The sequence below is a fragment of the Grammomys surdaster genome, unplaced genomic scaffold (genome assembly GCF_004785775.1).
Source record: "Grammomys surdaster isolate TR1022 unplaced genomic scaffold, NIH_TR_1.0 373, whole genome shotgun sequence".
In the NCBI taxonomy this organism is placed as follows: Eukaryota; Metazoa; Chordata; class Mammalia; order Rodentia; family Muridae; genus Grammomys; species Grammomys surdaster.
In genome coordinates this window covers 10794087-10813813 of record NW_021604792.1, presented here as the reverse complement: position 1 = coordinate 10813813, position 19727 = coordinate 10794087, and the positions used below count along the sequence as shown (strand labels likewise).

At 36.8% G+C, this 19727-nt stretch overlaps 2 protein-coding genes across 9 annotated transcripts in view; both read right to left on the bottom strand.

Moving 5' to 3' along the window:
• Positions 1-19727, bottom strand: part of LOC114632456 (killer cell lectin-like receptor 4) — a 44748-nt gene that overhangs the window by 17710 nt on the left and 7311 nt on the right. Inside the window, exons 1-6 of one of the 4 annotated variants that reach the window (XM_028780968.1) lie at positions 10033-10143; positions 8215-8374; positions 6697-6786; positions 5634-5852; positions 3316-3458; positions 238-341 (exon numbers count right to left, since the gene is read on the bottom strand). In XM_028780968.1, coding sequence (XP_028636801.1) covers positions 238-341; positions 3316-3458; positions 5634-5852; positions 6697-6786; positions 8215-8374; positions 10033-10041 — 725 coding nt within the window. In that variant the 5' untranslated portion in view covers positions 10042-10143. Of the gene's footprint in view, positions 1-237; positions 342-3315; positions 3459-5633; positions 5853-6696; positions 6787-8214; positions 8414-10032; positions 10144-19727 lie in introns of those variants that run through there. The other 3 variants (XM_028780969.1, XM_028780970.1, XM_028780971.1) reach the window with 3 other exon arrangements.
• LOC114632457 (killer cell lectin-like receptor 7) overlaps positions 8318-19727 on the bottom strand; it is a 28204-nt gene continuing 16794 nt past the window's right edge. For 4 of the 5 annotated variants that reach the window (XM_028780973.1, XM_028780972.1, XM_028780974.1 and 1 more), the window contains 2 exons: positions 17864-18019; positions 17575-17779 (listed from right to left, as the gene is read on the bottom strand). In XM_028780973.1, coding sequence (XP_028636806.1) covers positions 17884-18019 — 136 coding nt within the window. In that variant the 3' untranslated portion in view covers positions 17575-17779; positions 17864-17883. Of the gene's footprint in view, positions 8414-17574; positions 17780-17863; positions 18020-19727 lie in introns of those variants that run through there. The other variant, XM_028780976.1, reaches the window with a different exon arrangement.

Sequence of the window (19727 nt, the reverse complement as noted above, 5' to 3'; positions counted from 1 at the left end):
CCCCCAATAAAAGACTTCATCCAGAGATATATGAATTATTAAGCCACTTTTGATTAGGTCCTTGAACATATGATTTCCCACTGTAACACATGTTCTGGCACTGCGTTATGAAACTTGTCTTTACCCATGAGATCCATAGAAAATCAGAAAAGCCAGGTGAAATGAGAGAAGGGACTTTGCACACAATCCTACAAATTCCCACATCAGTGTTATAGTCAGAAGGGTTCAGAAACTCACAATTTAGATGGGACATTGTCAATCCATGACCATTCCCTTTTTGTATGATCATATTTCAATCCAATCCAGTAATTGTCTGGAATAACCTGGAGCTGAAGGAACTTCTGTAAAGGAAACAACAGACATTATGCTGAAATGTCTCTCTGCTTGATGAGAGAAGAACAATCAGAAAAAGTTCCCAGCATTCCTGTGTCATTCTTTGCTATCCTGTCCTCTCCTACTAGGTTCCATTTTGTTCATTTTCTAGAGTAAATTCCTACAAGTAGCACAATTATATCAAAACTATGTCAGTTCAATAAGCTACTATAATAAAATCTTTAGGTGTCCTGAGATATTGGGATCATGACAAGATTTATTAGCTTTCTTTCTCAGACTAAGTCTCACAATGTAATCAACACTGGCCTTGAACTCACAGTTTTCCTGCTTAAGGCAGGAATTTTTACATTTAGCAATATTATTTACTGATATATCAATTTATTCTATTGCATCATTTATGCCTGAGCTAAACACTGGAAATCTCAATCACAAGATCTCGAATGTCCAAGAAGTACATTAATAAATGTTCAAAGTCATATCCTACTAGGGAAATGCAGACCAGAACAACTCTGAGAACCCATCATACACCAATAGCAATGCCTAAGATTAAAAACTGGAATAATAGCACATGCTGGCAAGGATGTGAAGCAAGGAGATCATTTCTGGTGGGAGTACACACTTGTACAAACAGTTTAGAAATTTATTTGGTTATTTCACAGAAAAATGGTAATAGTTCTATCTCAAGAACCAGCTATACCACTCCTCTGCACATGCCCAAAGATGCTCCACCATCCCACAAAGACAATTGATTGTTCATTGTAGTTTTATTCATAATAGCCAGAAAGTGGAAACAACCCAGATGTCCCTCAACAGAAAAATGGAAAACGAATGTGGTACATCTAAATAATTGAAAACTATTCAGCTATGAAAAACAAAGACATCATAAATTTTTCAGGCAAATGTGTAGAACTTGAGAACATCATCCTTGGTTACCTTGGTTATGAGGTAACCAAATCCCAAAATGATATGAATGGTGTATATTCACTTATAAGTGGCCATTAGCCATAAAAAGCAGGATGCACATGCTACACTCCACAGATCCAAGTGTCTGGACAGGAAGAAGGACACAAGCAGGGAAGCTTGAGTCTCATTTGGAAGCAGGAATGGAATTGACATAGAAGGCAGATGGTGGGAGGGAACTGGGTGGGAAAGGTGATCCTAAGGGTTGTGGGGATTCAGCCTCAAGTATGGAGATGCATTTGTTAGGATTGTATGATAGCCATAAGAATGAATGGAAATCTGCAACTGATGTGGATGGTGGTAGGTGACATCTCCAGGAAGTGAAGAAAACCAGTGATAGGGGAAGCACACAAGAAGTAATAGGTGTATCCTTAGCTCTGACACTATGTAACCTGGGAAGGCTGCCTCCTATTGCCAATAAAGAACCCATGGGAAATGATAGAGACACCAACACACCCACAAAACTTTTAACTAAAAACTTATTCTGTGTACAAAAAGTGCAGGGATTGGGGATGGAGCAAAGACTGAGGAAACAGCCAACCAATTAACACCTAAACTTGAAACCCATCCCTTGGAAAAGCATCAAACCCTGACCTTATTAAGGATACTTTGTTATGCTTACAGACAAGCATCTATCACGTCTGTCCTCTGTGAGGCTCCTTCCAGAAGCTGGCTCATACATACACTGACACACATAGCCAAATAGTGGATGGATCTTGGGGGCTCTTATAAAAGAATATGTGGAAAGACAGTGGGCTCTCTTGGATATGAGAACTCCACAGGAAGAGCAATAGTATTAACTATTCTGGACCTGTGTGGCTCTCAGAATCAGAACCACCAAACAAAGAAAATACATGGAGTTGTTCCTAGGCTTCCATGCATTTGTGCAGTATGGTCTTTTTGGGGGGGTTCCAGAACAACTAAAGCTGGCACTATGCCAAAACTTGTAGCCTGTACATAGGCTATGTTCTTCTAACTCGGTTGCCTTGTCTGGCCTCAGTGGGAAAGGATATAGTTAGCTTGATGTAGACTTGATGTGTCAGGATAAGAGAATACCTTGGATGCTACCACTCTATCAGAGGAGAAATAGGGATATGGTATGAATTATGGGAGGGAGTGACCAGGAGGGGGTCAGTGAGAAAGGAATAAGTAGAATACTGCTGCCGTTGCTACTACTACTACTACTACTAGTTCTACTATGAGTAATAATAATAACAATCATAAAATTTTTCAAATTGGTGATGATTACTGTATTAAATGGTAAATTAAAGTATTATTTGACATTGAAATCCTTTTATGTTTCTGTATTAAATTGTTGTATAAATATTGTTCCATGTTATATATACCAAGGTATCAAAGTAGTATTCAAATCACTCCTCTAGAAAATATACTCTTCATAGTTGAAGAGATTCACTAGTAATAATTTAAAAAGAAAGGTCAGGATCTTGATGACCTTTTTTTTTTCTTTTAAATAGTGATTTTTAAAGATGGATATGTGTTTTCAAAACAGAAGAATGCTATGCAGTAAATATATGGATAGTTTCAGTGAAAATGACCATGGGGCTAACTGGTCAAACCACTGAATTTCATATTTGTCATATCATCACATTTTGGAGACAGGCCCAGAGCTCAGCTACTTTCTCTGTTGTCATCTGAATACTCATCTGAGGCAGCCTCTTCTGGGTTCCAAAGAGCAAACTCTAGATAATGAGGATTTATTTGGCACTATGGTGATAAATAAATGTCAGCCATAGGATATGCTGCACCAAAGGGTTAGTCTTCATCAGGAAAAGACATGCTTTCTGAAAGACTCTCTTGTAGACTCCTAAAAAGGAAGTAGCCTGAAATATATAAATGTCTCTGTAGTCACAAGTCTTCTCTTAACAGATCTGTGCCCCACAGTTTTGTTCACATTACAGGAAAAACATAAACAAATGAAAAAAACTTGAATTGAGTATCTCATTATTCAGGGTTAGAGACAGAGTCTAAGTGAATAAAGGAGCAAGTAAGTATCTACGATACCCATTCATCCTCATCATCTATCTTCAGAAGGGATAAGCGATAATTCTGGCAGGTCTGTTTACATCCAAGCCATGTCTTTCTGTCCTTGATGAAATAATAACATTTTATACCATAGCAGAACCAGTGTATTTCAACTTTACTGCCTACAACAGAGAAGATAAATGGTTAAACTTACTATTTTCTGGAATTCTGTTTTCAGAACAAAATATTTATTAAGCCTGTGTTTAAAAAAGGAGGTAAAATCTCAACAAGCAGCACAAAGAGTCAGATGCAGATATTTGCACCCAACCAACGAACAAAAGCTACTGACCCCTTTGTATTAATTAGGGGAAAGCTGGAAGAAGCTGTGGAGGAGGGCAACCCTGGAGGAGAACCATCAGTCCTAATTAACCTGAACCACTTGAGATCTCTCAAAAATTCTACCACGAACCAGGCAACATATACAAACTGATAAGAGGACCGTAATACATATATAACACAGGACTGCTGGGTTGGGTTTAGTCAGAGAAGAAGCACCTAACCCTCAAGAGACTGGAGGCCCTAGGGAGTTTAGAGTTCGGGTGTGATAGTATGTGTGGACCAGGAGGGGAATAAATCTGGAATTTAAAATAGATAAATAAATAAATAAATAAATAAATAAATAAATAAATAAAAGATTTTTAAAAAAGAGGTAAAATCATAGAGTTCTCAGAAATTGAGATTCTAAAATGCCCAAATAGCCCTGGACACACATGATCTATGCGACATTGTTAATAACACTAAAGATATTGAAACATTTCCTGTGTCAATCATGGATGAGTCAGTAGAGGAAATGTAACACATACACATTAAAGAATATTATTTATGCTTTAAGGTGTGTGAATCAGCTGGACAGAATTACTTATGCCTACGATCTGAGCACTCCAAAGAGACAGACAGAAGATCAGTGTCACTTTGAGGCCTTCCAAGGCTAAGCAATGACTTACAGATCAGCCTTCTCTATACTGTGTGTTCCATGAATGATATCATGTCTCACAACAAATCCAAAAGTAAGATGGTGACCTGTGTGACATACATTATTACCTTGAGGATAGTGTGTAAAGTCAAACACAACAGGGAGGGCCACATTTATGATTCCATGCTGATAATGTTTCTAAAACAGCCCAGTTCTATGAAACACACACTTGAGAGATACCGGGGGCTGGAGGGCAGGCAAAGAACTTGTTACTCAGAGGCAGTTAAACTGATGATAGAATTCTAGAACTACAGTGAAGCATTGTGCTCACACTGGTCCACACTCTACTGTGCACTTAGCATTGTACCATGGTCTATGTTAAGTGCTCTTCCCTCAAGAGAAATAAAAGACCTACAAAGGAGGATCTGGTGTTGTTACTCTGTTCTCCTGATTATCTTGATGCCTTAAGGGTTGTCCCTGCAAACCTAAATGTTTCAAGTACAATACATTAAAATGTGTGCAATTTGTATAGCAAGACCACCTCAATACGAATATTTTGCTTACTGAGGTGCTGGGGGAAGGCCATGTTAAATTAAACATTCTCTCCACCCTGTGTCTCTGTGAAAAGGTATCATTGTTTAGCTCTGGCAGGTCTGGAATTTGCTGGACTGTCCACATTGTCCTGAAAGGGATAAACATCCCCCATCAACCTCATAATCACAGGGATTACATCATTATATCATTTACAGATAATGAAGCTATTTTAAAGTAATGCCACAAAACCTTTTTCATGTGTCTGGAATACTTAAAAGATGGTTTGGCAATTTTTTTCCTCTGTCACATATTTTATAATGTAGCAGTTTTAAATATATTTGTCTTTCACAATGAAAAGCATCACATCATTCTAATGGCCAACTCTTTCAAAACAATTCAGATGGAAAACACACACACAACACACAAACATACGCACAATTATTTTTATAGCTGCATCTATGTAAATGTTCTATGTCCATTTTTTTGCATATTTGATAAATGAACTTTTACGTAAATCCTTCATCTTCTGTCAGCAATGAAGTTTGAGACTCATATTTTCTCATAGGCCAAAACACTCAAAATTCTAAAGGTACTGATTTGTAATTCCCTTCCCAGTGATCAGATCAGGAGTTGTGCATAACAGACACTAAATTTTGGAAACTATAAGATTCTCCAAATCTAAACAGGGATTTCTGTGTTTCCAGTTCCCTGCATGAAATAAGAAAATTCTCAAAGGATTAACCCAGAGATCATCAGCATCTTAAGCTGCTGGTTGAACTTCAAAGGTTCTACAGAATAAACAATAGATAATAATGCATTTCTGTATTGATGGTCCTCCCTTGCTCAGTACCTGTGTGCTGAGAGGAATTTAAAACAGTCTTGGTTTCTCTATACCATTTTTCCTGTTCTCTGTTTATGTCCAGTACATCAAGGACTGCACTACAATTGATTTGCTTATTTCTCAGTAGTTTTTCCATTAAGTCCATGTCATTTTGAGTGACGTCATAGTTATGGTGGAGATTAGTCAGAATTTCATGCAGTTTATATTTTTCTTGACTATACTGAAAAACTAAAATCAGAAACATATGTAACATCAAATATATATAACATCAAATATTGAAATTTAAGATTAGCAAAAAAACTTCATGTTGACAACTAACACATATCATTACTTTCTTTGAACTTTAACATTTGTAAATTAGGACTTGAATTAACTCAATATAGATATCGATGCATCAAGTGTTCTTTATCAAACAGTTGACTGTAAAATAATAATAGAGGTGAATAAAATTATGATGGAAGTAACTTCCAATCACTTTATTTTATATAGTACAAATACAAAAATAAATACCTAAATAAAATGTTCAGCAAATATTTAAAACACCATGAAAATTTAAACTAAAAATGTTAAGAAATGGAAACCGTCTGATTGGAGCATATGGACAGATAAATATCCACATATATAACTGTGATAAAACGCAGACTTGGAGTGATTTTCTTTTAAACATGAAGAAATCAAAGAAAGCTTAACATTTAAAGTTTTTGCACAGTTGAAAAATTTTTATTTATTCATGACCTCCATACACATTGAAGAACAAGGAAAAGAAGTTCATTTAATTTTTCACAGTTCTTTATCTCAAAATGTTTACATAAAATTCAAAATTACCTTAACTCAGTATGCAGACTATCACCAAATCCTTAGAAGGAACATGGCCAAGAATTAGACAAAACAGGGCAGTTCCCAACATCCCCAGACCTAACAGATTACGTAGGTATGTAAGAAAATAGGATAAGTGATTCTATCTCATCCCCTGATTATAGGCAGGACAATAGATTGAGTGTATAACTGCATCATTCTTGTTTAAAGCTATATTTTAGACATAAGTCCAAGAAGATGTATCACAATTACTCACTGTTTGTCACCAACACTGTAAGAATGACCAGCCGAAGGGAATAGAGGATCCCAAGAACTATCACAATGAGCTGCCAGGGGACTGAACACACTTAAATCAACAAAACAAAGCAAGAAAAACATCACCATATAAAGAGTATATCCAAACATTAATTGCAGTTTGTGTAGCATGCAAACAGCAGGAAATTTTGCAAAAGTCAATGGTACAAACTGACTAACAATGTGCCTTCAAATTGTAGATTTCTATCTAAAATGCACCCATTGTCATAGTCATACATGTGTGAAGTTTCAGAAAATTTCACAAAATTTTGAACTTATTTCAACCTTGGGTTTGTACTGTGAATTCTCCTGATGCAGTCTAGAAGGAGCTACATGGTAGGCATGTGCCCTCACTCAGTTCTACAGGTACATTCTTCAGAAAACACTGGAGGCATAAGTACAATCCAAGTACAAGATACCTAACTGGATTATGCAGTCTAATAAGGGAGCAAAACTGAGGATGGAGATGAAGGAAGAAAGGATGGATGGTGTTGAGAACTGGTAAGGAACCACAGCTGCTTTGGACCTGATCTGTATACATCCTCATACTTGAAAGAATCTATAAGTCTGTTTTTCACTATAAGTCCCATTTTTCTCTATATAATATTAAACATTTTGATCTAAGGCATTTGGAATATTAAACTTGTGTCTCTGATTACCCCTAAATCAAAAGAGTAAAAGATTTCATCTTGGAGTATACCTGGGACAGTATATGCAGAGTAACAGAAAAGAGAGTTCAAATGTGAGAAATCCTCTATTTCATTAATAAACAAAGTTATTCTTAGACATTTTCGGGAACTCACACTGGGGTTTACTCATTACTATCCCCACTAAACTGTCATTTCCCTCCCTCTTCCTCTGCAGCTTCATTCTCAGGGGACAGTTCCTCTTCTGGTGGACAACTGTTGTTGTCTTCTTTCATTAGCTGTTTGGGATATTTATGACAATTAAAACACTTCCTTCTAGAGTGAATGTGTTGTCTCAAATGCATAAAGTTCATTTCTGTCTGAATTGTGTCTCTAGAATATTTCATGGTTTTTCAGATTCTAGTTTGTCTGTTGGTTTTATAATTTTCAGAATTCTTTTTGACTAGACTCTATAATAAAATATCTCCTAATGGTTTCTCATTTCTGCCTGAATCTCAAGAATTTTTTTTCTTATAGACTCTCATTATTCTACTCTGCCCATCTGGTTTCTTCTTATTACCAGGTAACAACTAAAGAATAGAAGTAAGGTTATAATTATTCTTTTTGTTGTTCATTTTTTAAACTTGATTGCTTCATTATTTAAACTTAATTTTGAAAAATTGTATACATGACTACCCTTGAATGAATACTCTTTTCTTCCCTCCTACACTTCTATATAACAATCCCAGATGAAAAGGAAGATATAAGTTTTCAATAAAACCCAGTAGGATATTTTTAAATTGGTAAAAATTTGAAATTCATGATATATGATTTTAGACACTTAAAACCTTTACCTCTGTGGCCAGCTTCTCTGGGCTCTTGAGTCTCCTCAGGCCTCAATTGGTTCTGCAACCCTGAAGACTTATGGAATCTCACAGCTGAGGGATTGGCCTCCTGTTCATTCATCCTTGGAGTATATGGAGTATGTTCGGTTTTTGTGTCCTTGAGTGATTTCTGAAGAAAATGTTAAAATGTCCACCTTTAGGAAATTACCTGAATTTGATGATACAGAGGGTTGTTATAGGATGGGGTCTGGCTCACTCACTTAATGATTCAAATAGCCTGATATAGACTGAGCCGAATTACATTACAAATCAGAATCCTTTGTAATTTTGTGTTAATGTTGTTTATATTTCTAATGGTCACAGCAATTACTTTTATGTAATATGGTAACAATTAAAATTTTACTAAGAAATAATTATAATATTGACTAAGCCTTTTTGTTCAATATATTCAGCACATAAAAATATTAGGCAGAATTGGTACTACTGAAAGTCATTGAAAAAATTTTAAACAATCTATCCAAATTACAAAGATAAAATCTTTGGGAATAAATAAAAATGTTGCCTTAAAATGATTTACACCTTTTGACAAACACATGAATATTATATGTTCTTTTAGTCTTTTTATTTATTCATGATTCTCAGAGTTTCCCAGATACTACCTTCAAAGGAATATTTGAAGGTAATACTGCAGGTGATCCAAGACACATAAGTATCTATTGGTTTGAAACCTCAATTAGCTGAGATGTCCAACGTTTCTACTTAGCAAGAGTCTACACACCCCTCTCCATGGTTGGACCTGGTACATGGATTCAACTGGAAAAGATCTTACTGAGTGGGATAAATCAGACACAAAAAGACACTACTGAATATTCTCTCTTATCTGAGTTTCCTGGCTCCAAGTTTTCAGAAGTGATCTGTATCATTTAACAACCTCTGATCCAGGAAAGTAAAAAGGGAACCTTGCTAGGTAGGGTGTGGCAATAACAGAGAGAGTCACAGAGGATGGAATATGAAGTTTTAATCTCAAATCATTCTATGTACACAATCATATCACATATAATATACTCATACATGATGTTGCAATGGGAGGCTATATTAAAGCAAATTTAGTCAGTATGCTGCATACATGAGTTAATGCGCATAAAGGACACAATCTGATAATAGATATCAATGAATTAGTAAATAGTAAATATTTGTACCTGACCTTGCCCTTACATTAATAATTAGAGCCAGCATTTAATAAAGACAACAATTTGCACATTGATACCATTCTTATCTAAATCTTTAATTTATGAAGTTTTTGTAGTGATTCATGTTTTTCCTTATTTCTTTACCTATAAAAAAATCCTTCCATTACAGAAATCTGTTTTAAAATTGCTATTTATTATTATTGCTCTTAAAGTGGAGTTGGTAAAGACAAGGTGTACATGTCCAGAACACAGCTTTACAGAGTGTTTTCTCTCACTCCCCCTTGATGTGAGTTTCAAGGATCAAATTCAGATATTAGCTCCAGTTTGTATAGCAAGTACCTTTACAAATTTTCCCATCTTACATGGCTCATTTTATGACATCATTCAAATGGATAATGTAAAATCATTTGGCACAGTTAAGGAGTAATGAACACCAAAGTCCCCTCTACCTTAATTTCCTAGCACACAAGACACAACATACTCTGAAAGAAAATAACCAGTGCAGACTAACAGTTTTCACATGCTGCTAGAGTTAACCTGGTCTAACACAACCAACAAGGCATCCCTTTCATGCCATCTGAAATTCTCTGGAGTATATTTGCTTATTTGATAGAAAAACAATAAGAGAAACTGTTACCTGTGTCATTACCCTGAAGTGATTCTGGTGAAATGAAATTATCTCCGAATTCGAGAAAAGTTTCCTTGTCAGTATCCCCTAAGAGGCTCAAAGAGGAAAGGGAGAACTAAACTACCTCAGAGTGATACTCAAGCTCATGATATATGTCCCTCCTCCTGACCAAAGTGAGAAGAGGAAATTGCTTAATGAAAGCTGCCTCTAAGAGAAAAGGACAGAATCAATGCATTGTAAAAGATGCTGCAAAACAAATGTACATAACTGACTTTTAAAAATGGAGATGAGGAACACTCCTGCAGAGAGAGCCAAACCATTGTCTTTACCAAAACTTCTAGAAAAAAGAGGAACAGAAGTTGCTCTGCTCCTTATTTTGATAGACTGTTGTAAACTTTGCTTTATGTTACTATTTTTTAAGTTACTTCTTGATTTTGAATTATGCTAATAAAGTGAGAAACTGACACATCTACAGCACTGAGCCATTGTTGCTCTAGAAAAACCCTATTTTTTATGGGACTGTGAAAGGTAGCTTGGTTCCTGGGTGAGCTAAGTATGGATACTCTGGAGACTGTGAAGTGGCAGTAGGTATTTTGCCTGTTCCTAGGCACCAGGCCCCTGTCACTTGCCATATCCCTCCATAGATTTGTGGCCATCAGTCATGTAAGAGCAATGCCCCAAACCCCTCCAGAGGTAGAAGATGTGACATGTGATCACATGGGCTCAAGACAGATCGCCATTTTAATCAGGTATCTAAAGGCCTGGAGAGCTTAGATAATAAGCTTTTCTTCCCAGACATTCCTCCCTGCAAAAGGTATTTAACCACAGGTCCACCCTGAGAAGTGAGGTATGATTTGACTCATCTATTTTCCATCATGACAGTAAATGCCTTAAAACTATAGGCTGTCTCTTCTCCTCAGGATCTGCCATGAGGAGCCTTGCAGAAGGCCTAGCCTATACAGCTGCTGAATAGTTTGCTGTAGAAGGACTCTTGTATATGCTCCCAACCACAGTTGCCACCAAGCCCAAGCTCAAGCCTGTTCCCATCAAGCTAAGGACTCTCTCCCCACTATTTGCCCCTCGACTGGGCTAGTTCCAGACTGTGGGCCTCCACTTCATTCTCAGTTCTTCAGCAACTTCCAGATGTGCCTGGGTGTCCACCAGCCTGAGAATCAGATGTCCCTGGCCATGTTGCAGGCCCAAGGACCCCTGAGCCAGCTCCTGCTGTCCTGTACCTCAGGCTGCATTTTCATGATCCCAGAGCTGTGTCCTGTGAATGCCATACAACAGGATACCCACACACTGACAGTGGTGTGTAAGCGCAGTCAAAATTCCCTAGTCCTGCCTCCCAGAGTTGCTGAGCCCTGTTGCTAGCAGATCAGACATAGGTTCCCCATAATCCTACAATTCCTCCCTCATATCTAGACAGTTTATGTCATACTGTCCACAGAAATATCAATGGTGCTTAGATAATTTTACATCCTTATCTCTGCTGAGAGGGTGTTATCCTTATCACAGAGGCTAGTCATATGCCCAGGGTACACTTATTTGTGCTTTCTGCGTATTTTCTGCCTCCTCTAACATCAGCAAAGCCTTTGAGCAAGTACTGAAGAGCATTTTGTTCCTTACTGTGACTATAGCTTAGTGGGAAATGAGGGGCATATCAGTGTACTTGATGAAGGAGGAGGATAATTAGTAGAAACTGAGTATACACTATGTATTTGCTTGCTTAGACGGACATAGGAGGTGGCCCATAATTGTAAAGCCAAAATATAGCAGCTTCCTCTAAACTCTGTACAATTTAGCTTTATATTTGTAGAAAAAAGGAAACTGTTAAGAAGCACAATTATTATAAGGAACAACATTTAATTGGGACTGGCTACAAGTTTAGAGGTTTATTCCATTATCAAGGCAGGAACATGACAGGATCCAGGCAGATTGAGAGATGGAGGAAGATCCAATACTTCTACATCTTGATCCATAGGCAGACAGGAGAACATTGGCTTGTATTTGGCTAAGACAAGGGTCTCAATGTCCACCCCAACATTGACACACTTTCTCTAACAAGGCCACATCTACTTCAAAAAGGCCATGCTTCCTACCTTAGGCAAAACGTAATTAAACCACTATATTTCACTCCCCAGCCTCCATAGTCTTATTCAAACACATGAATCTATAGGGAGCATACCCAAAAAAAGCATGATGCAAGAAGTGTTAGATCCAACTTGTAAAGTCCCTGGAGTCTATAGCAGTCTCAACAATGTTAAAAGTCCAAAGTTCAAAGTCTTTTCTGAGATTTAATTATTTAACTGTCATTGCCTACAAAATAGAAATCAAGCAGTAGATCACATACCTCCAACATCACAGGACACATAATGCCATCAAAACTTCCATATACAGAAATACTAGACTAAAGCAAGACAAGAAAGCAGCTAGGTAACTCCAAACTGTATCTCCATGTCACGTATCAAAGCAGTGTTCAGGTCTCTGACACCTTTTTCATCTTTGTTGGCGACAGTAAAAATTTTTCTCCTGGGCTGCTACTACTCCCTTTTAGCAGCATTCATAGGCACACAGCTTCTTGTTCCTGGATCTGGGATCTACTCATGATCTTCTGGGCTCTCCTAAAGGGCTTGCATCACTTATCCAACTTTGCCCTTTGTAGCATTCTTGGTTGTGGTTGACTCAACTCCATTCCGGCTGCAGTTCTTGGTGGTCATCCCATGATACTGGCATCTCCAATATACTTGGGTCTTCTTTTGCAACTAGGCCTCACCAATAGTCCCTCATAGATCCCCTTATGAGGTCAAACCACAGTTTATTTGTATGACCCTTTTAGTTCTGAGCTAACTATTGCAACTGAGGAAGCACCTTTACCAATGGCCTTTCCTGACCTCTCACAGTGACAAAACACAGCTGCTCTCTATGACCCCTTCATGCCTGCAAAATCAATACCACCCAGGTGATTCTTACACATTACTAAGTCCAGATGCAGCATGAAGTACAACCTTGTATCTCTGAAACACAGTTTCTTTGTGTTCTCAGAAAACAATTACCAGAGGAATTCACCTCAGTGATGCTGGTCTTTTCTTAATCACTGCTAATTTCTTATGTCCAGCTAACCAGCATCAAATGTCCCAGTAGTTCCTTTTATTCTTTATCCTAAGGCCATACTCTTATGACCAACATTTCCCAGTTTAACTACTGACTGGGACTGGAATATGCCCCATTCCCTTATTCTATTACCGACCCTCCTTTCCCCACTCCCTCAGTGCCTAAACTTGGCTGTCCTGAAACCTGCTATGTAGATTGATCTTAAACTCAGAGATCTGTATGGCTTTTCCTCATGAATGTTGGGATTATAAGTGTGTACCAGCATGCCTGGACTTAATCTTTTCTACACTTAGAACTTCCTCTGTCCTTGAATGTCTTTAAACTCCAAGGTCGGCTTGCATTTGTCCTGGGATTAAAGGTGTTGTACACAAACTTGCCTAGGCCTAAGATTTTCATAGCCTCAAGATCTGAATCAAAGTGTGTATCTTCCATCCTCAAGATTTAGATCAAAAGTATGCCCTCAATTTTTGGATTGTAGTTCTTTCCAGTATAAAAGTCCAAACTATTCCTTGTTCAATGGCAGAAAGAAACCCAATAATGTTGGCTTGCTGAGGTCTGGCCCTGAGATCATCACTCCCTTAATGTCTAAATCTCCTTGAACCAGGGTTTAGCTCCATTTCACTTCCTGGTGTCACTTTATTGTAACTTGAACCATACATTTTGTTTTTTTTTTTTTTTCGTTTTAAGCTTTCTATGCTTGATTAGACTGCACTTTATGAGACTAAACCAGAGAACAAAATCTCTGCTTGGCTTTTTGAGACTTCCTTCATCAAGGCAATTAATATGAATTTCTTTAACTTAGCCTTAATTAAACTCTAAAAAAAAAAGGGGCAAAAAAGCAGCCACATTCTTCACTAGAGTACAAAAAAATTCTCTAAGCTGCATACTAAAATTCTTCTCTACTAAAATTACTTGAGCCAAGTCTGCACAGTTCAAATCACACTCTGCAACAAAGTCTTCATTAATCCTAATAGGATAGCCCCTTAACTATGACTTAAAGCATTCCAGTGCTTCTCAAATCTATAACCCCAAAATCCACATTCTTCTAAACAAAAGCATAGTCAGGACTGTCACAACAATACCCTACTCCTGGTATTAATTTCTGTCTTAGTATATTATTGCTGGCAAAAAACCACCAAAACCAATGCATCTTGAATAAGGAACATTTAATTGTAATTGGCTTATCGTTTCAGAGATTTCATCCATTACTAATATAGGAGCATGGCAGCATCTGGGCAGATGTGTGGCTGTAGGAAGTGCTGAAAGTTCTACATCTTGATGCAAAGGCAGACTGTAGCTGTTTGGCCTCCACATGGCTAGAAGAAAGATCTTAAAGCCCACTCTCACAATTGACACACTTACTCCAACCAGGATACACCTTCTCCAACAAGGCTGCATCTCCTAATAAGCCACTCCTTGTGCCAAGCATATTTAAACTACCACATTCGGATATAGTCAATCTTGGTGAAGATGCTTCTTGCAGTGTGCAGTAATCAGGTTTGAGCTGCAGGACTGGTCAAATTCCCAGTGGAAAGACAGTGTGTGCTCAGCCCTATGGGGCTATTGTCATAAACTTTTTCCCTAAACACAACAACCAAGGCTCAGAGAAAGGATGTGAGATCCAGCTGATGTGAAAAAGTTCTGTGATAGCCTGATCTGGACATGATATGATATTTCACTTACAAAATCACAGCAATTGTGGTTACCTATATGAAACCTACACAAATCAAAATCCTCTGCCCTTAATGAATCATTATTTTTTGGTATCTGGTGCTGTAATAAAGAGATTGATTCTTTTTTAAGAATGTGGTCAATTGTTTTCATTGCTCCAGTAGGTGCACTACAACCATGCAAATCTGAACATCACTAAGAAAATATCGTTTAGAGGAAAATATGTTAGGACACATGGAGGGAAACTTGAGGGGTTAAGGAGGTGATGGATACAATCATATTTCATTCTGTATATGCAGGAGATTTTCAAGACAGAGAGATAATATTAATACAGAAAATTGATAATGTTATTAACCATGTCAGAAATGAATATAAACCTTAGAGTTTATACACTACAACACCTTGAAATGGAAAATATACATATACACATACACATGCACATACACATATACAGATACACATACATATACACACTATATGACTTTATTGTTACATTTCTAAGTAGCAAACAGGTATCCTACTGTGTCCTGCCTCAATGCTGGGGTATCAGGAGTACTGCCAGCCCTCAGCTCAGGGGAGGCTCAACAAGTCTTTAATTATAATTCAGTCTGTGTTTTCTTTTGTTGGAAAAGAAAGGGAAACCAATTTGCCTGGGACATATGTTGAGGTTCCTAGTCCCTGCTTCCCTTCAGCGTGTCCATGGACAGGCAGGAAGGAGGAGGCAGATCCTCGGGGGGGGGGCGCGCCCGGCGGGGAGGGAGGACAGAACAGAACATGTCAGATTCTGAGTGAACACCAAAAGATGCATGGGGCTGGAGGAGAAGACCTTCTTCTTCAGGAGATTGTGTCTCTGCTCATTAAGATGTGAATTAAGATGAAGCCTTTCCGGAGGCTATCCTTAATGAAGAGATGGTCCTTGTTTGTTTGTACTGGTTTATTTGATGGCGGATGTGAATGCATATACCTTATTTGTTGTGAACTGGGGGTTAAATAGCTTTTGTAGGAAGGATTGTCCTGGAAGATAATCTCACTGGGTGACTGATAGGTTCTTATATTCTAATCTCATTAACATGAAGAAGTAAAACCATCTAGCCCTAGGCTTAATTACTTGGGAGAATTTTAATGACTGCTTTTATTTCTTTAGGGCTTGGAGTGCTGTTTAAATCATATACCTGATCTTCATTTAACTCTGGTAAAAGGTATCCATTTAGAAAGTTGTCTATTCCTTTCAGATTTTCCAATTTTGGGGGTATATGTTTTTGAAGAAAGAACTAATAATTCTTTTCATTTCTTCAGTGCCTCTTATTTTTTTAAATTTTTTAATTGGATGTTTTATTTACATTTCATATGTTGTTGTATCTCTCTTTTCACCATGTTTTTTGTTTGTTTATTTGGATTCGGTCTCTCTGCCTTTTGGTTAGATTGGCTAAGTATTTCTCTATTTTGTTAATTTTCTCAAAGAAGTAGCTTTGATTTTGTTGATTCTTTGTATTATTTTCTTTGTTTGTAATTGATTGTTTTGAGGTCTGGTTTTGATTATTTCTTGCCTTCTACTCCTCTTTGGTGTGCTTGCTTTTTTTTCCCTAGAGCTTTCCATTGTACTTTTAACTTGCTGGTAAGAAAACTTTCTAACTTTTTTATGGAGGCACTTAGTGCTATGAACTTTCCTCTAGCACTGCTTTCATTATTTCCTATATATTTTTATATTCTGTGACTTCACTTTCATTTAGTTTTAGGAAGACTATAATTTCTTTCTTTTTTCCTTTTCTGACCCAGAGATCATTGAGAAGCGAGGTGGCCAATTTCCACAAGCGTGTATGCTTTCTGGTGTTTCTACTGTTGAAGTTCAGCTTTAATTCAAGGTTGTCTGATAAGGCACAAAGTGCCACTTCAATTTTTTTTTTTTAATCTGTTGAGGCTTGCTTTGTGACTGACTATATGGTCAGTTTTATTAAAGGATCCAAGAGGTATACATTATAAGTCCCATAGATCTGCCTTTGAATGTTACCTGTCCTTTTCCCATTGTTTTCTTTAATATTCTTTCTTTGTTCTGTACACTTTGTGTTTGAGTTATTATGTGTCAGGAGGTTTATATTTCTGGTCCAGTCTAATTGGTGTTCTATAGGCACTTGTATGTTTATAGTTATCTCTTTCTTTAGGGTGGTATTTTTTTCTATCATTTTATTGAAAATAGTTTCCAAACTTTGGAGCTAGACTCTTCACCTTCTATTCCTATTATTTTTAGGTTAGTTCATCCCATTTTATTCTAGATTTTCTGGATTTTTTTGGGTCATAAATTTTTGGAGTTAACTTTTACTTTGTCTGATTTCTTCTATTATATTTTCTACACATTTGATTCTCTTGTCCATGTCCTGTACTCTGATGTTGATGCTTGTATGTGTTCCTAGTCTCTTCACTAGGTTTTCCATCACCAGGATTTCCTAAGATTGTGTTTTCTTTATTGCAACTATTTCTAACTTTCTTTATTGCTTCTGTTCCCTCCAGAAAAGATTTTCCTCATATGGCAGGCTTCTGCATGGTTCTAGACCTGCAGGTCTGTTCAGTAGCCACAGATCTGATGAAAGTGGGAAGACAGGTAGGTGGAGAAGGACTGTCCCCATAGTAAAGCAGAATAGCCAAGGCAGATTAGCTTACTCCTGAGGACTTAGAAAGCAGTGAAGTTAGGTGGGTAAAGGGCTATTTTCTAGCTCTTAATTGTTCTTTCAATGAATATGATTTATTATACTAATAATGAAGTACTCAGGCTGTTTATTAGGGTTTTCTTTTTATTTAGTTCTATAGTAATTTAAGCAAACAGAACAGATTCCTCCAGGCTTTTTGACAAATCTTTTCTATGCACCACAGAAGATCTATCTTGCCTCCTTCAGGATGTAAGATGTCCTCTCCACTGTCAAGTAAGATTCCAGAGAACATTCCCCAAATCTTCCGGATTACCTCTCTGCACACCAGACTAAATCCAAGTACAAAAATACTTGTTTGTAAGGAGTTATAAATTATTACAGGAAAATGTGAAAGAGAATATTTCATGTTTTACCTTTAACACTCATTAGAGAATCAATCAGGGAATTTATCTAGTCTCTTCCCACAAATACAGCTGTATAATTTGAAACAGTCAATGTTGTCTAGTTTTGTTTTAGATAAGAACAAACATCCTCCATCCTTTACATTGTATTTCCTTGTGTTCAAGGCACTGAAGAACAAAACCAACAATGGACAACAGGTGAATTTTGAACATTCAGTGTAATAAGCTATAATTTTAAAAACTCTACTCCAAATGTAGAGAGAATGTATAATTATTAACCATAAGTTCATCATTTAAATCCATTCTATTCTCTAAGATCATTAAAAAGAAATGTTCCCTATGTCACAACAAAATATCGATCTAATGTCACACTTGTAATTTTTGGTCAACAGTGAAAACTGATTTTCAATATTTCCAAGGAATTATTTTATACTGAACCTGTTCTCCCACTTTAATCTTCTTGGCAAACATGCTAAGATAAAAGTAAAAACAGATATGTATGACACACAAAACATGGTTTTATAGGCTTGTACTTTAAGAAGAAAGGGAATAGTTGACATGCAAGCACAGATGAAGGCTCGCAACTAAAATTTTGGACTGTTCTCTATCTTTCCCTTCTTTACCTCTTAGCTAATGGGCCTTCAAAGAAACATAATAATCTGCTCCATGATGTATTACAGGACATAAATATGCTTCTTTAAAAAAAAGTTGAATGCTGGAAAATAGCAAAATAAATTAGAATACAGAGCAAATTAGCACAAAGGCCAAAACAGAAGGACTGTGGATTCTGGAACAACTGAGATATGTAGCAAAATCAGAAGTCAAAAAGAAATGATTTAATAATTAGTAACCTATTGTGTAAACCAAAATAAATCAGATTTCTACAAAGGTATTAACAGGGCTTGGATGAAATCTCAGACTGTCAGAAAAACAATGCAGAGTCAGTATTTTTCCTGTAATAGAGAAATCCAAATAAAGAACACACTGGAAATTGAGATGCTCTATATTAGATCAATCAAAGCCTAGTGGGACACAATTTTACTCTGAGGATTTGAGAGAGGAAGGTGGGAGTATTTGAGGTACAAGGCTTTCATACATAGAATGTTTGAGGCAAGACTCTGTTAATAAGACTCTATTAATATGGAAAGAGAATGGAAGCCACCCTAACAAAATCAAAATGAGACTTTAGCAAAGCATGTCACTGTCTATGAACTTTGAGTTTAAGAAAAGGAGAAATGGAAAGTTCATATTTAACATATTTAGAGGTGTAAAATAAACAAGAAATATAAATTAAACTAAGTGTTGTCCTTAGCATAGACTGAACAGGTAAAATATATAGGAATGGACATGCACATAAGACAGCCATAAGATATTCTAATAAGTACAGTCAAGGAATTATGTGTGACTGTTCAATATAGGCAAAAGGAAGAAAGAACCCAGGGGAGAGCAGTTCACAGAAGATAATCACTAAAAAGGAATAAAATTTATTTTCACACAGTGACTTGCACATGAATTTATATGACAACTTCTGTAAATGTTAGAAATTCATAATTGTCAAAAGTTGGAAACATATATCTTCATATGTAAATAGAGAGATATTTTGGAACATTTGTGCAATGCTAAACTGCTTTGTAATAAGGAGAATAAAACACTGATCTTAGAAAAATGCTTGATTTAACTAAAACATAGTAACAACAACAACAGTTAATGATGCAGAGAAACATGGAGTCATACACAAATGTGTACACAGTATATAACACTCTACACTAGGCCATACTCATTTATAGTACAAGAGAGCAGATGTTTGCTTGCCTGGAGTCAGATGTGGGGCAAAGTTCAATAAAGATCTTTAAAGCATAACATCTTTTATTTTGGT